The following is a 17,489-nucleotide window of genomic DNA, read 5'->3' as shown; positions in this document are numbered from 1 at the left end:
TTAATTCTACCAATCAATGATAAGGACAATGGGGACCATTTAATAAGCAGTTGTTTAACATGATCAATTCAGGGTAAAAAGATAACTTTAAATAGATCCTTATGCTTCTTAGTAATTTTAACACCCCAATAAGTCATCAGTAACCAGTCTAAACGGTGATTGTCTATAGATTGGAACTTGCATATTTAATGGAAAAAGCTCACTCTTGTTAAGATTCAATTTATAACCAGAAAAACTACTAAACTGAGCAAGTAGTGATATTACTGCTGGGATGGATTTCTCTGGGTTAGAGATATATAGTTACAGGTCATCTGCATATAGTGATACCTTACGTATCCCATTCCCACGAATAATGCCAAATATATTGGGTGAATCATAAAAAGCGATTGCCAAGGGCTCCAAGGCAATATCAAATAGTAAGTGGTCAGCCCTGTCTAGTACCTCGAAAAAGCCTGAAAAAGGGGGAATCTCTGATTATTGGTAAGTACAGAAGCCAAAGGTGTATGATATATTAGTTTAATCCAAGATATGAATTTTGGGCTAAAATTAAATTTCTTAAGTGTGTTAAATAAATATTCCCATTCAACTCTATCAAATGCCTTCTCGGCATCAAGGGAACCAACACATTCTGGAATTTTAGATGAAGAAGTATATACAATATTCATTAACCTCCTAACATTAAAATATGAATAATGATTTTTAATAAATCCTGTCTGGTCATCAGAGACAATTTGTGGCAATACATTTTCCAATCTAATTGCTAATATTTTGGAAAAGATTTTGGAGTCCATATTCAACAATGATATAGGTCTATATGATGCACATTCAGTGGGTTTTTTAACTTTTTTAAGGAATTAAAGAAATAGATGCTTCATAAAAGGATGGTAGTAACTTACCTACAGGTAAGGCATCCTTAAAGATTCTACATAACCAAGAAGAAAATAGATTTGAAAAAGATTTAAAAACTTCTACTGTATACCCATCCAAACCAGGTGCTTTACCAGAATTCATCAAAGAAAATCCAGGAGCTTCAACATAGCTTCCAAAGTGAGTGGAGACTGTTTAGGTTGTTTAGAAACACCTTCTCTCCTTCCACTTCCGTTACCAGCTTCCTTGCCTTCGGCGGATGCCTTTTGCCCTCTGGTATCCATTTTCAGTGATTAAAAATCAAAGTTCAGGCATATAAAAGTGTTATAAACACTTTGAAAGGGTGGTAAAAAAATTGAAAAATGAACGGAGCAAAGCCAAAATGCAACTTACTCCATCTAGTGCCCCAAGAGAACTCCTCTCTTTCCATTTTACCCACATCTATCCTATAACAGGGTGAATAAAACTGCACAGTACTCCATATGAAGCCTCGGCAATGACTTGTACAACTGCAACATAATGTCACGCTAAGCCCTTGTTGACACTGTCAGAAATGGAGATTTACGATATTGTGGATTGTAGGAACAAACCCATACTCTATCATTCTTGAGTATAATGTGTTGAATAGAACAATTTTTCTGGACTATATATAGTTGCCATTTAAAAAGTGTCATTGATACTGTAAAAATCGAATCTTTGGGTTCTGGTGCAGATTTTTATAATGTACTGAAAATATAACATAGATTTATCATAATCTTAAAAGGAAGATTGGTTTGATAATACTACTAAAGGTATATACCCCTAAAGATTAGCTAACTATCTCTTTGAACATGCCCATGAGTGCATTACATTTTTGCAGCACCTTAAGTCTTCAGTCAATTGGAATTTGTCATTATTTATTTGTGATGATTGACAGAATGGCTGTAAAATACACCGCATGTGCAGCAAAAATGCAGACTGCATGGCATTTTGCAGGGATTCACAAAGGGTAGTCATCAAAATCAAAGTAAAATATATCCTGTATTTTATAGATTCTAATTATGTTTCCAATTTATGGATTTTGAGCAGCAGGTTCTTATAAGGAATCAAATTGTCATATTTGAATAAGTGCTTGTGGCTTGATTTCTTAATATTACAAAGTGGAATTAAAATTTATCTGAGTTCAATGATTGCTAAAGGTTTTACATCAAAAATAAGATGACAATTTTAATTTTGTATCCCCATGAAAGAAATTTTCTAGATTGGTTCTTAAAGTGATTGAATGATTTAGATCTTTAACTTTATAGCCAAACTTTTGCCTGTTATCAAAATTTACATGATTTCCTTATCAGCTCAACATTTGATTTTTTATTCCTTTTGATAATCAGAAGTGTCATATATAAAAGCATACCAAATACTAAAAGTTCAAAGGTTCATTTTCTTGTTGAAATATGCATGCACAATACAACTCTGAGATTCATCTTCTCAAGATGGCAACGAAATACAGAAAAAACATATCAGCCCTATCCCCACATGAAAAGGAAAAAAAACAAAAGAACCTTTGAAAACTCTCAAACCCCAAACCCCCAACCCCATTCCCTCGCAAAAAAAACAGCAACAATAACATCATACCCCCAATCCCCTCCCTTGCAAAATAGAAACAGTCACAATAACATCAAAACCCCAACCCCCACTGTAGTGGCTGTCAGTACAAAGTTATTCAAAAGAGGTCCAGAGAGGGAAGGAGATTAAATGCAAAATAATTCTTGTTCAACATTATTCCCTCAGTTGTCATCAATGAAATGAAATAAATACACCAGTTTTGCTTTTTTCCCTGATTGATTAATGGTATATGCAACATTTGTGTGGTACTGAATGCTACTTAATGGAAGGCCTCTAGCTGATGTTTTGAATCTGTGCTGTATCAGAGGAATTTAGTTGCACTGCTTTAATGGGTCTCTGGGTCCCTCCACAAATAAACAGGAGTTCTGCCAGATTGTGCTGACATTTCACATAGGTGTACATTTGTACAAGAATTGAGTGTGAATGGAATTGGGTTTGGTCCTGATGGTTAATGCTTTCTTTTGAATTAGAATTTCCATTTAGTTAAGTGTCTGTTAGTGTTTTGTGAAACTACTTCTAAGTAAAACAGTGTTCTTAAAATGAAGGGAACAAGAACAAATTTGATTTCCACTGTGTGGACTCTGTATGTTAAGGCCATCCATTTAATCTCATTATACAATGAAAGTCTTGGTGAGTATAATAGGATTTCAGTTCCAAGTATATGAGTTTTAGATGATTTTGTTATTTCATTTTGAAGAATCGCTATATTACCTCTTGCAATCACTATCAGATCAAATAAAACCTCAAGCTACAAAGTTTTGTGTTTTGTTCTGTATATTTTATTTCCATTTGGGGTGTCACAGTGTTGTAGTGGTTAGCACAATGCTTTACAGTACCAGTGACCCAGGCTGACTTCCTACTGCTGCCTAACCTACTGTGGTAGGTTAATTGGTCATTGTAAATTCTCCCATTATTAGGCTAGGATTAAATCAGGGGATTGCTGGGTGGGACAGCAAGAAGAGACAGAAGGACTTACTTTGCACTGTATGTAAATAAATGAATTTGAATTAAGGGAAACCCTGGGGAACTTGGATGTTGCCACAACTGTTAATTCAAAAGAAAATGTGTGTGCATTGCACCTGATGTCTTTACAATATGGAATGTTGCATCAAGCTATCTCCCAATGTAGTGCATTAATATAACTATGTCTGATTACAGTTCATAATCAAGATATCTCACATGTATTAGCGGTGACATTATTTGAAGACTACATCTACTGGACAGATTGGAAAACTAAGTCAGTCAGCCGTGCTCACAAAACCACAGGCTTGAACAAGATTTCACTGATCAGCTCATGGCATCAGATAATGGATATCCAGGTGTTTCATCCTCACAGGCAACCTGATGGTAATTGCTGATGACATGCTATACGTTTTCAAGTTATCGCAAGTGATTCATTTAGTTGACAGATTTTATAATTATGATTCGGGAATCATTTTATCTAGAAGCAATGAAATTGCAAGTAGTTAATATTATTATTGAGGTTAAAAGATAAGTATGATGTACATAATATTTCAAACTGCATACCTTGAACTATATATTAGCATTCAACAAACTCAGTACATTGACACCACATAGTGCCTCCAGTTAGCTAATCATAATTTAATTAACCTACAGGGGTTACATCGCTTGTAATAACCCCAAAACCACTGAATGAACAGGATCTTTGTAGAGCGTGATGGCCTGACGTTATCCAGGTTTTGAATCAAATACTTCATTTTGACTGATTTCACCTGAATTTTAGAACAATGCCTTTATGGTTCATATTTAGTAAACTGTGTGATGTGTGTACTTGGCATTCATCCACACTTGACAACAGCAACCTTTATTTGGTGACTCACTTACTCTTATTATTTCACAATTTCAAGGATGTTTGACATTCACATACAAAGCAGAGACAAAATTGCAAGCTTTGAAAGCACCATGAGTTCCCAATTTTAAGCCATCTTGTCCTTGCTAAACTGTTTCCGGCTGTTCACCGGAACTTACAATATTCTTAAAATACAATATTTTTTTTTAATCTGGTATTTGTAAGAAATTCCATGAAATTCTGAATAAGATTAGAGAATTCAAAGGATTCTGTAGGCAAACATAAAAATAATAAGAGTATTAGGATGGGACTTCATTTACTCTAAGACGGAGTAGGAGAAAAAGTGTGCAAAAGGCGAGATGCACTCAGGACAAATTTCAGTCAATCCTGGAGCAAGCAGGGTTTATTTCTGCAAATGATCTCCTAGTCAGGAAGCAGAGCTGTGGTGCTGAGTGTTTACTGACAGGGGAGCAATATGGAATGGAATCTTTCAGTGACTGGTTTTGGGGCATTTCTTTTCTTATGGCTTTGGAGAAGGGTTTGCTAGTTTTGTTCATAGTGTAAAAATGGCTCATTGGTGAGGAATGTAGAAGCAGGTTTTTGGACTTCTTCTTGAAACAAAGTGGTTCACTTTGGGAATCAGCACATTCCAATTGTTTTATTTTCCTAGGGGTTGTTACTGCAAAAATCTATGTTAGGATGTATCTGAAGGTATCTAAGGAGAGGTATCTTTACAGGTTCTTTGAGAGCTCCTTGTTTTTAATTTCTTATGAAGCAATAGTTTCCACCAATTATTTGGGCTCTCATTGCTTGAGGTAACAGTGGATAAAATGGTGATCAGCCAAGTAGTGTTTATACCTGCCATGATGTAGACACTATTGCAGTGTCTTGCTTAGATTTTATTATAATTATAATTTAATTCAAGATAGTATCTGGATTGAAGTGCTAATGCATGTTGATTTAGCAAAACAGGGTACTGAAAATGTACTCCAAACATTTTATCAGGAGGAGAATTGTCTTGGAGTCAGCTTTTCCAAATTCCTCCAACATAGTCACATCCTGGAGGATGACTGCGTCCTTTACAAACTTGCCATTGAACTCTCCAAAGGGGATTGATTATTTCCTTTGTGGATGTGGGTAGGGTTTTATAAAGATTGAAGTAGAGATCCTCTTTGGTCAAGTCTGTGCCTTCCAGGTTTCAGGCAGGTTTTCTGAAGGCAGTTTGTTGGTTTCAAGGTACTGTGAGCTGACAGATCACGAGACATTCATTAATTACACAGCGTGAAGTTGCTAGGATTCCAATGCTGCTTATCCTTGATGACATACTTCACCCCATGAAATGGTTCATTCTTTCTCCAGTTTGTCCTTCCAGAGGAAGTATACCCTTTTCTTTTGCTGGCTAACTTCTGTCTGCCAGAGAGTTAGTCATAGTCACTGTCTTAAACAGAATGAAAACAGTCTTTACACCCCAAGTCATCCATGTTCACCTAGGTGCCACAAAGTTAGCCCCATTGCCTTTGTTTTGCCTTTATCCCTCCTGTCCATGTACCTGTCCAAATGTCTTTTAATCATATTTTTACCTGTCTCTACCACTTCTTCTGGCAGCTTGTTTCATATACCCTTGCTGTCCAAAACTACTTCACTTCAAGTCCTTTTAATTTTTCATCACCTTAATCCTATGGCCTCTAGTTGTAGACTTCCCTATCCTTGGAAGAAGGGAGTGATCTGGATAATCAGCATTATCCAAGATTTATAAATGCATATAATGCAGGGGTTGCCAACCTTTTTTTTATGTCATGGACCAATTCCATTAACCATGTAAGGTTACCTCTCAGTCTCCTTTACTCCAAAGAAAATGATTCTAGCCTATCCAATCTCATAGTGTAATAGACCCCCGTCTAGTCATGCGTAAGGGCTAAACTCTCTGAGTTTTATAAAAGTTTTAAGTACTTATCCTAATGATTGATTTGTGGAGTTAGACAGGACAGAAACAGGCCTTTCATTCATCTTGTAGATGCTGACCAAGATACCTATCTATGCTTAGCCTATTTGCCCAAGTTTAGCCCATGCTCCTTTATATCTTCCCTATCCATGTACCTGACAAAACTTTTTTTTTAATGTCATAATGCTACCTGCCTCTACTACTGCACCTGGTCTGGCCGTTCATTTCATATACCCATCATCCCCCATACGAAAAACCTGGCTCTGAGTTCCCATTTTAAATTCTTCCCTTCTCAACTTTAACCCATGCCATCTAGTTCTAGAGTCTTCTATACCGAGAAAAAGACTGTGACTGCAAGCCTATTTTTATAAACATTGTAGATAACCCCATTCAGTAAGGTTATCTATTGGTCTCCTTCACGCCAGAGAGAAAACAGGTACAGTCATTCTTTTATAACTGAAGCCATCCAGTCCAGTTAATGTTCTTGAGAATCTTTTCTGCAAACTGATCATTTTACTTTCGCATTTCTTCAACAATGCATTGAAATGTATAGTTCTGCAGATTAGAATCTTCTTTTTGTCTCATACTATGCCTGTTACCTTTTGTTTCAGTTCCAGGTCACCCGTGCAAAATATTGAATGGTGGTTGTAGCAACCTTTGTCTGCTGTCTCCAGGAGGAGGATACAAATGTGCCTGTCCCACAAATTTCTATCTGGCTGCTGATGGCAAGACTTGCCTTTCCAATTGCACTGCAAGCCAGGTATTGAATGAATTTGATTGGTTCCATCTATAAATACAGGACATATACAGTACTGTGCAAAAGTCTTGCGCATTTATATATATAGCATATATAGCTAGGGTGCCTAAGACGTTTGCACAACACAGTAGTAATTTTTATGTATTGGACTGTATTACTGCCACAAAAAAAAAACAAATTTCATGACATATGTGAGTGGTGATTAACCTGATTCTGATATGGGTCTGTATTGTGGACTGAGAGTGGGAAGGGAGCAGGGACAGGGGAATTATGTTTGGCAAGAGGGAATGGGAGAGGGCAGAGAGTGGGAAGCACCAGAGAGACATTCTGTAATGATCAACTGCTTAGAATCAAATGCCCTTGCCTGATGTCTTACAGTTGTATGTGTCTGCACCTGCGCCACCCTCAGTCCCTGGCATTTCTTCCCTGCCATCTGTCCCACACCCCTCCCGTGGCACTCCACCCTCACCATTCCCAAAATTCATTGCACCCACCAGATTTACAAACTCATGCTCCACTCCATGTTGACAAGTACAGTACTGTGCAAAAGTCATGGGCACCATAGCTATATATATATGTGTATGTGTGTGTGTACCTTTTACTTTTGCACAGTACTGTAAATACATTAGTCTTACTGACTATATATTCTGCTTTTGTTAAAAATTCTGTGCACAGAGACTACATGGCAATACAATCAATCAGCCATTATTGGCCATCTGATTTAATAAATCTATTTTTTTTCTCTAGTCCTGTAAAGGGTCTCGACCTGAAACATCAACTGTACTCTTTTCCATAGATGCTGCCTGGCCTGTTGAATTCCTCCTGCATTTTGTGTTAGAGTTTCTCTAAGTCTTTTTATTCATTTATAAGTATATTTTAGAAAGATGGACTTCATTTCTAGGCTACCTAGGATTTCTGCCCATATTGTTGATTAGGACACTTTCCAATACTGAAATGCTGTTCTTTATGGGTGTAAATTGTAAATACCTCACAGAAACAGCTCAAATATGATGGAATTTAAATCAAAGTAAAGTATTTTAAATAAATTATAATCTGGGCCATGGTAGCATAATGATGGGGTCAGATTATGCTCAATCTGATCTGCTGTCTATACTCAGTCCTTACATTTTTCACGTGGCCACGTTTATTTCTGTAGTGCTGTGGGATTGATCAACTTCACAGTCCTGATTCTGCAGTCATGCGCAGTGAACTCTGAGCACAAACTAAACCTGATGTAACATGTACAAAGGACCCACCCCTCCAACAATCCTGTTGGCCTTCTGGCAGCTTGCTGCTGTTAGACACCTTTTTTTAACTGTTAAGCATAGAACAGTACAGCACAGGAAGAGGCTCTTCTGTTACAGGTCCAAATAAAAAGTAAATAAAGAAACAGAAAATAATCCCTCCCACATATACAATGTTCATATCCTTTCAACTTTATCATATCCATGTGCCTATCTAAATGTCTCTTAAAAGCCTCTAATGTATTTTCCTCTACCACCATACCAGGCAGTACATTCCAGCCATCCACCACTCTCTCAGTTAAAACTTTAAGCCTTGCTTCCCCTTTGAACTTATGCCACTCACCTTCAATGCACGCCTTCTGATATTAGACATGTCTACCCTGGGAAAAAGATGCTGCCTGTCTACTCTATCTATGTCTCTCTTAATCTTATGAATCTCTGTTAGATCTCCCCTCAGCCTCTGGTGGTCCAGAGAATACAACCCTTTAAACAGTTTTAAATAGTTAAAAAAAATTAGAAAATGAATCCACTTAAAGTACTTTATTAATAATTAAAACATAAAATAAAATTCAAAGAAAATAAACAGGCTTCTTGTTTGCAATTTTTTTTTTAATCAAGACCTGCAGCCACATCCTAATTTCTGCAGCTTAATGGTGCATGGAATTGAATACAATGCAAGGCTTAACTGGTATCACAGGCAAAAGTTTCCTACAGCTACTGCATCAGGTACCAAACCCAGTGCTTGCAAAGCGCCTAAACTGGGAGCTGAGATTCTAATTGGGAAAAAAAGAGAAACAGAAACAAGCGTGGGATTTGATAATCAGACTAGGGAGTTCCAGTGAGAGAATTATCCCTGTAATTCACTACCAATGAAGATTAACTGCTTACTGTGGTCATCTAAGATTACTTATGGATGTAAAGAGGAATAAGTATGCAGGAAAAATACTAATGGCATCTTAATTGACTACAAACTCCTGATGAAGAAAATATATATCAATGTTATATCAATATATCAATGTTCTCTTTCCTGACTGTCATCCTTTGTTCTTTTCGCCAACTTGAACTAAAAACAGAATAGACTTGGCTGTTCACTGTTAATTAGCCAATCTACACTTGCTATCCAACTTCAGAGAAAAGGAGTATCCTCCAGGTGGTTGACTTGCCTAAAGTCACCCATCACGCTCAAAGCCATGAGCAGCATAATTGACTGTCTATAGACCCAACAGAAAAGAGTAAGAGAGGCAAAATAGGCATAAACATTTTGAATTTATTCTCCTCAAATTCTCTGCACTGTGCCAAGAAAACCTTATGCTGATCAATAGCATGTTTTAACCAGCTTGGAAATTCTATAAGAATAGATATTCATAAGCAAAGGATATTTTTCACAATGGCTTAAGTTCTATATTTTTGCTATGTAAGCTGTAAATATGTAATCTATCTTTTCTAATTATACAACATTTTCATGATACTCTCTCAACAGTTTGTCTGTAGCAATGATAAATGTATTCCATTCTGGTGGAAATGTGATACAGAAGACGACTGTGGAGATGGATCAGATGAGCCTGAAGACTGTCGTGAGTATTCTTTAATTATTTTGTTGACAGTTTTCTTTCTCCACGTTTCTGCTGTTCAAAGTATATCAAAAGGTATACTAAAAGGGCATTTGCCTAGAAATATATTGCATTTCATTGCTGCTTATATACAATTATAACAAAATAACCAATACTTTGGCATGTTTATTAATAAAAATGACTGCAGCATTTAGAGACATAGTGTAAAGAACAGGCCTAACTGATCTGCAATTAGCTAATTACAGCGATCCTAGATTCCATTTTTTTATCCTCATCAATTGCCTCAATTCTTTCAATATTCTCCCACCCAACTACACAATTACAATGGCCAATTATCCTACCAACTCACATTCTTTGAGAAGTGGAAGGAAACTGAAGCCCATGCATTCACTGAGGGCATATACAAGCTGCATGCAGATGTAGGTCTGTATTGAACCCAGGAAATGTGACACAGCCACTCAGCTGGCAGTGCGACAGTGCCAATAAATAAGCCATCATCTTTATTGTGTGTAGTGTAATGATGTGGGCAATCATGTCAATGACCATGATTGTTTTTGGTGAATTTTTCTCCATAACTTGTTTGCAATTGCCTTCTTCTGGCAGTGTCTTTGCAAGATGGGTGACCCCAACCATCATTAATACTCTTCAGATGCTGTCTGCCTGGCGTTAGAGGTTGCGTAACTAGGGTTTGTGATGTGCACCAGCTGTTCATATGACCATCCTCCTCCTGCTCCCATGGCTTCATGTGAGCCTGATCTGGAGAGTGAAATTAAATGGGTACTACACCTTGCTCAAGGGTGACCTACAGGCAAACAGAAGGAAGGAGTATCTTACACCTCCTTTGGCGGAGATACATCTTCACCCGCCACCCAAGTAAATAAATGACAGCGTAGTATTCTGTTTATGAACCATCTGCAACACTAGCATTAATTAAGTGGATGAAATAAATTAGTTGCAACTCCTTTCTGCATATGCTGTGTTTACAGAGAATTAATTTTGTATGTGTTTCTGATTAACCATAAATCCTTCTTTCTGTAAGTTATACTCCTTTGAACTTCCCAGCTGAATTTAAATGCAGGCCAGGTCAATTTCAATGTGGTACTGGAATATGCACTAAACCTGCTTTCATCTGTGACGGTGAAAATGACTGTGGGGACAATTCGGATGAAGCGAACTGTGGTCAGTACTATACCTGGATTTTTGAAACTAAATATTTATAATATTTGTATGTTCTTTGCATGAAATTGATTACAATTACTGAGTACATTTGATTTATTCTTAATTCTTTAGAGACACATGTTTGTCTTCCAAGCCAGTTTAAATGCTCACAGAGGAAGCGATGCATTCCTGTCATCTTCAGATGCAATGGTCAAGATAACTGTGGGGATGGAGAGGATGAAAGTGATTGCCGTAAGTTTTAAAATTAATCACTTGAATATAAAGAACCTTCTTTATATAAAAAAATTAGTGAAGGAACAAGCAATCTGCAGGAGCAACTCTGAAGGTTGAGCTGCATCTGTGGGAGGAGATAAAGAAACTTTGATGTTTTGAGTCGAAACTCTCTATCAAGACTGAGAGTGAAGAGGTTAGGTAGCCAGGCTATAAAGAGAAGAGGGGCAGTGTTGAGACAGGGGCCAGAGGTGATTGGATGACTGACAACTGGGTGAAGAACAATGGACAGATCGAGCAAGGTAGAAGTGGGAGAATGCTGAAGGCTGGGAGACAGAAGCGGATGAATGATAGCTGAAAGCAGATAAAAACAAAAAGGCATTTCTATTCTGGAGTGAGAATGAGAGGGTGAGTGTGGAGAGAATTGCTGGATGGTGATGAGCAGGAACATAAAGGCCTCCTGTGCTGTAATCTCATAAGGAAGGTGATAAACGGAGAGGCTGGGAAGAGGTGAAAGGCGGGTAGAATTAGGATGAGATGAGGTATAGGGTGTGCAGCGCTGAAATGTGTGGGTAGCCACGAGGGAGAGGGGAGGACAAAGGATGATGCGGCTGGAGGGGTGAGGTATATGATGCACCATCAATAACTCTCGGAGACGGGAGGCGAACAATAGGCTTTTATTAGCAGCATCTCAGAGACTGAGGGAGGAGCAGTGCCTCCAATTGCCTTTATACAGGGGTCTGTGGGAGGAGCCACAGGAGCAGTACCACATTCACCTCCCCCCCTTTGTTTTAAAACAGAGACCCCACGGGGCAAAGTTTCTTACAAGTATATTTACAGGTTGAGTCTATCAGGCGGTCAAGCCTGTCGCTATGATCTACGTAGCACCGATGGTGATTACACCAGTGCCGGTGGTGATTGCACCGGTGACGGTGGTTGTGCTGGCTCCGGCCTGACTTGAGGTGCCAGCCCGTTAGATGTCAGTAATCCCTCGTGTGTACGAGGCGCCCAGTATGGGAGTGTCGTGAGGAGTTTGTGTAGGGCTTGGTGTGCGCGGTGTCTCGTGGGTATATACATCGGTGGGTACGGGGTTCATAGTCACCGTGGAGTGTTTGGGGTAGGACTCTGGTGCTCCTGCGGACGCCAGGTCACGGATGGAGACCGTGTCCTCCTGCCCATCAGGTAGGACCACGTAGGCATACTGGGGGTTCGCATGAAGTAGGTGAACCCTCTCGACCATCAGGGAGTATTTATTGCTCCTCACATGTTTCCAGAGCAGCACTAGCCCTGGGGATGTCAGCCAAGCCGGTAGGGTGGTCCCAGTGGCAGACTTCCTGGGAAAAGAAAAGAGTCGCTCATGAGGGGTGGCATTGGTGGACGTGCATAACAGGGAGCAGATGGAGTGAAGTGCCTCGGGGAGAACCTCCTGCCAGCGAGAGACCGGCAACCCCTTTGACCTAAGGACTAAGAGTGTGGCCTTCCACACCGTGGCATTCTCCCTCTCCACCTGTCCATTTCCCCGGGGATTATAGCTCGTGGTCCTACTAGTAGCAATACCCCTAGCCAGCAGGTACTGGCACAGCTCGTCACTCATAAATGAGGACCCTCTATCACTGTGGATATAGCAGGGATATCCAAACAGAGTGAAGAGCTGGCGCAGGGCTTTTATGACGGATGTGGCAGTGGTATCGGGGCAGGGGATGGCAAAGGGGAACTGCGAGTACTCATCAATTATGTTGAGAAAATAGACATTGCGGTCGGTGGAGGGAAGGGGGCCCTTAAAGTCGCCACTCAGTCGCTCAAAGGGGCGGATGGCATTGATAAGTTGTGCCTTTTCAGGATGGTAGAAGTACGGTTTGCACTCAGCGCAGACTTGACAGTCCCTGGTCATCGTCCTGATTTCCTCAAGGAAGTAAGGCAGGTTCCGGGCTTTCACGAAATGGTAAAGTCGGGTGACCCCCGGGTGGCAAAGATCTGCATGGAGTGCGTATAGCCAGTCGAGCTGCGCGCTGGCACACGCTCCCCGGGATAGGGCATCAGGGGGCTCATTGAGCCTTCCAGGCTGGTACAGGATGTCATAGTTGTAGGTGGAGAGTTCAATTCTCCACTTCAAAATTTTATCATTTTTGATTTTGCCCCACTGTTGGTTGCTGAACATGACCGCAACTGAATGCTGGTCGGTCAGCAAAGTGAACCTTTTGCCGGCGAGATAGTGCCTCCGGTACCTAATAGCTTCCACTATGGCCTGGGCTTCTTTCTCCACCGTGGAGTGCCGAATTTCAGGGCCTTGAAGGGTACGAGAGAAGAATGCTACCGGCCTGCCTGCCTGATTGAGGGTAGCAGCAAGCGCGAAATCGGAGGCGTCACTCTCTACTTAGAAGGGAATGGTCTCATCCACCGCATACATCATTGCTTTGGCAATGTCCCCTTTAATGCAACTGAAGGCCGCGCGGGCCTCGGCAGAGAGGGGAAATGTTGTAGACTTGACCAGGGGTGGGCCTTGTCTCTGTAGTGAGGGACCCATTGGGCATAATAGGAAAAGAAGCCCAGGCACTGTTTGAGGGCTCTGAGGGTGGTCGGAAGAGGGAGTTCCAATATGGTCGGGGTCAGGGCCAATAACCCCGTTCTCCACGACATACTCAAGGATAGCAAGTCGGGTGGTTCTGAACACACAATTGTCCCTGTTATAGGTGAGGTTAAGAGCTTTGGCTGCTTGGAAAAATCGTTGGAGGTTAGTGTCGTGATCCTGCCAGTCGTGACCACAAATGGTGATGTTATCCAGATATAGGAATGTGGCCTTCAGTTGGCACTGGTCCACAATCTGGTCCATTTCCCTCTGGAAGACAGAGACACCATTCGTTACACCGAAGAGGACGCGCAGGAAGTGATAGAGCCTGCCGCCTGCCTCGAAGGCGGTGTAGGGGCAGTCTTCCAGGTGGATGGGGAGCTGATGGTAGGCGGATTTTAGGTCGATGGTCGAGTACACCTTGTACTGAGCTATCTGTTTGACCATATCCGCGATGCGGGGTAGGGGGTACCTACGCAGCGACAAGCTGCGTGAACCTATTGATGGTCTGGCTATAGTCCACGACCATCCTATTTTTCTGCCCGGTCCGAACAATGACCACCTGGGCCCTCCAAGGACTTGTGCTTGGCTCAATGATCCCCTCCCTGAGCAGCCACTGCACCTCCGACTTAATGAAGGCCCTGTCCCCCGCGCTGTACCTCCTGCTTTTAGTTGCCACAGGTTTACAGTCGGGGGTCAGGTTGCCGAACAGCGGTGGGGGAGGCATCTTGAGGGTGGAGAGGCTGCAAGTGGTGTCAGTAGCGCAGCCGTTGGCATGGTGTTGGGTGAGATGTGCGTGGTCAGTAGCGGGGTATATAAGTCCCACAAAACTGAGGATTTCTGACAGTGATTGGTGGGAGGGGCCCGTCATACTCCATTGTTACACTTTTCAGGTAGCTCTGGAAGTCGAGCCCCAGTAGCACAGGGGCACACAGTTGAGGCATGACCAGTAACGCAAAGTCCTGATATTCTGTGCCCTGCACCACCAATGTCGCTACACAACCCACCCGGATGTCTGTGGAATGTGATCCAGAAGCCATGGTGACCCTCTGGCTTACCGGCCGTGTCACGAGTCCGCAGCGTTGCACTGTGTCCAGGTGAATAAAGCTCTCAGTGCTGCCCGTGTCAAACAGGCAGCTAGTCCTGTGGCCCTCCACCAGGATGTCCATCATTGACCTTGCAAGTTGGTGTGGGGCGCTTTGGTCGAGGGTCACGGCAGCCAGAGTTGAATCGCCATCTTGGTGCCCAGTAAGCACCCATGGGTCAGAGGCGGGGTGAGGTGGCGCCGACAAAGATGGTGACCCCCTTGCCTCGCATGCAGCGCTGCTCGACCCCGCTCGTAGTTTGGACTTACAGGCCTTGGCGAAGTGGCCCTTCTTCCCGCAGCTGGAGCAGGTAGCTTCTCGGGCTGGGCAGCGTTTTCAGGGGTGCTTTTCGAGTCCGCAGAAGTAACATTGCACAGACTTGCGACTGGCAGTACCCGTGGTCGATTCGCCGGTGGGTTGCGGGGACTTCACGGACTCGCGGCTGGCAGCAGCCGAGGTCGATTCACCGATGGGTTACGGGGACTTCACGGACTCGCCACTGGCAGGAGCTGTGGTCGATTCGCCAGCGGGGTGCGGGAACTTCCCGGAGTCGCGACTGGCAGCAGCCATGGTCGACTCACCGGCGGGTTGCGGGGACTTCATGGATTCGCGACTGGCAGCAGCCGTGGTCAATTCACCAACATGTTGCGGGGTCTGCAGCGTCCACGGGGCCGGCGGGAGATCACGCGGCTGGACAGCATCAGCATCATGCAGAGCGGCCTCCAACGTGTCGGCCAGCTCAATTGTCAAATGTAAGGTTAGATGGGCGTGTTCCAGCAACCGCTGGCACACGTTCACTGACCTGATCCCCGTAACGAAGGTGTCTCGTACCAGGAGCTCTGCATGCTGTTCCGCCATCAGTCCCCTGCAGTCACAGGCCCGCACGAGTGTCTGTAGGGCCCGGACAAACTCAGCGCTTGACTCTCCGGCCCGCTGCCGCCGTGTCGCTAAGCGATGTCTTGCGTAGACGGTGTTCACCGGCAGCAAGTATTGTCTTTTGAGGGCGTCCAGTGCCTCTTGGTAGGTTGGAAGGTTCCTGATCAGGGAGTAGACCCGCAGACTGACCCTGGAGAGGGGAACTCTGTGCATCGTGGCAGACTCGGTCACTCGAATCTCCTCCAGGTATGATTGGAAGCATGCAAGCCAGAGTTCAAAAGCGATGCCGGCTTCCGGAGATTGAGGGTCAATATCCAATCTGTCGGGTCATAAAATGCTCTCCATGTTTTAAAATTGCTGCTAATAAAATTGATGCACCATCAATAACTCTGGGAGATGGGAGGCGAACAATAGGCTTTTATTAGCAGCAAAATGGAGCACAGCATCTCAGAGACTGACTGGGGGGGGGTGCAGTGCCTCCAATCACCTTTATACAGGGGTCTGTGGGAGGAGCCACAGGAGCAGTAGTCAGCAGACGAGCGTGTCCAGACGGGTATATGTAGTTTATCACAGTATAGGAAAGAGGTCAAAAATAGGAGGACCAGAGGAAGATTGAAGCAAGACCAAGAGAAAGAGGAAGGGAAAATGACTTAAGTGTGACCTGAAATTAGAAAATTCAATGTTTATGCCATTGGATTATAGACTACCTACGCAGACTATAATGTATTTTTCTCACCTTGTGGAGAAGGCCAAGTATGGACAAATTAGTGTGAAAATGGGAAGTGGAATTGAAATGGCATGTAACTGGGAATGGGCATACCCATTGCAGACAGAGTGCAATGAGTGATGGGAGCAGTAAGCGAATGAGCATATACACAAAAGAACCTGAGAAAAGTATATCGAAGTTGTGGAATGCAGAGCAGGGGGAACGACCACAGCAGTTCAAGCTGGATATGTCCTCTTCTCTCAGAAGGGAAAAGAAACAGAGCTCATATCACAGACTGATGACTCATACAGATTGAGAAATCAAGTTATCTGTTAGCTTTAAGAATCAACACTGAATCCAGAAGTTTGCAAATTGCCCAAATGGATGTTGAGCTGCTGAAACATGCACTGGGGTTCACTGTGACAGTACAGGAGGCTGCCAATTAATAGGTCAGATTGGGAGTGGGATGAGGAATTACAACACAGGTATCAAGAGCCTCAGGCTAAAGCTGTGGTCTGAACACAGGTGATCTGGAAAGCCATCACCCAATCTGTGTTCGGCTGCTCCCATATAAACGAGGCCACATTGTTGAACACCAAATGCCGTAGATTGGCAGAAATTCAAATAAATTACTGTTTCACCAGAACACTCTGCTTGGGACTGGAGATGGTGGGAAGGGTAAAGGGAAAAGGAACAGATGGAATGATCCCTGTAAAATGCTGAAAGCTAGGGAGAGGGAAGGCACATCTGGTGATGGACTCTCTTTAAGGATAGCAGATGTTGCAGAGAATGATATGTTGAAATGTTGAATATGGGGACTGCTGGAATGGGAGATGAGAACGAAAGGAATTAGATTATGAGGACACTCAGTCCTTGTTTATTGTCATTTAAAAATGCATGCATGCATTAAGAAATGATACAATGTTCCTCCCGAGTGATATCACAAAAAAAGGACAAACCAAAGACTCACACTGACAAAAAACCACATAATTATAACATATAGTTACAGCAGTGCAAAGCAATACCATAATTTGATAAAAGCAGACCACGGGCACGGTTTAAAAATGTCTCAAG

The 17,489-nt window shown here is 42.4% G+C and overlaps 1 protein-coding gene across 1 annotated transcript in view; it reads left to right on the top strand.

Moving 5' to 3' along the window:
- The window catches only part of LOC140714547 (low-density lipoprotein receptor-related protein 1-like), a 1,940,354-nt gene that overhangs the window by 1,726,473 nt on the left and 196,392 nt on the right, over positions 1-17,489 (top strand). Inside the window, exons 61-65 of the mRNA XM_073025830.1 lie at positions 3,628-3,816; positions 6,833-6,981; positions 9,703-9,796; positions 10,856-10,972; positions 11,084-11,203. Of these exons, the coding sequence (XP_072881931.1) occupies positions 3,628-3,816; positions 6,833-6,981; positions 9,703-9,796; positions 10,856-10,972; positions 11,084-11,203 (669 nt within the window). The remainder of the gene's footprint in view (positions 1-3,627; positions 3,817-6,832; positions 6,982-9,702; positions 9,797-10,855; positions 10,973-11,083; positions 11,204-17,489) is intronic.

This window comes from Hemitrygon akajei, chromosome 2 (genome assembly GCF_048418815.1).
Source record: "Hemitrygon akajei chromosome 2, sHemAka1.3, whole genome shotgun sequence".
NCBI lineage: Eukaryota > Metazoa > Chordata > Chondrichthyes > Myliobatiformes > Dasyatidae > Hemitrygon > Hemitrygon akajei.
Note: the sequence above shows the minus strand (reverse complement) of the source record. Positions and strands in the feature narration are given on the sequence as shown.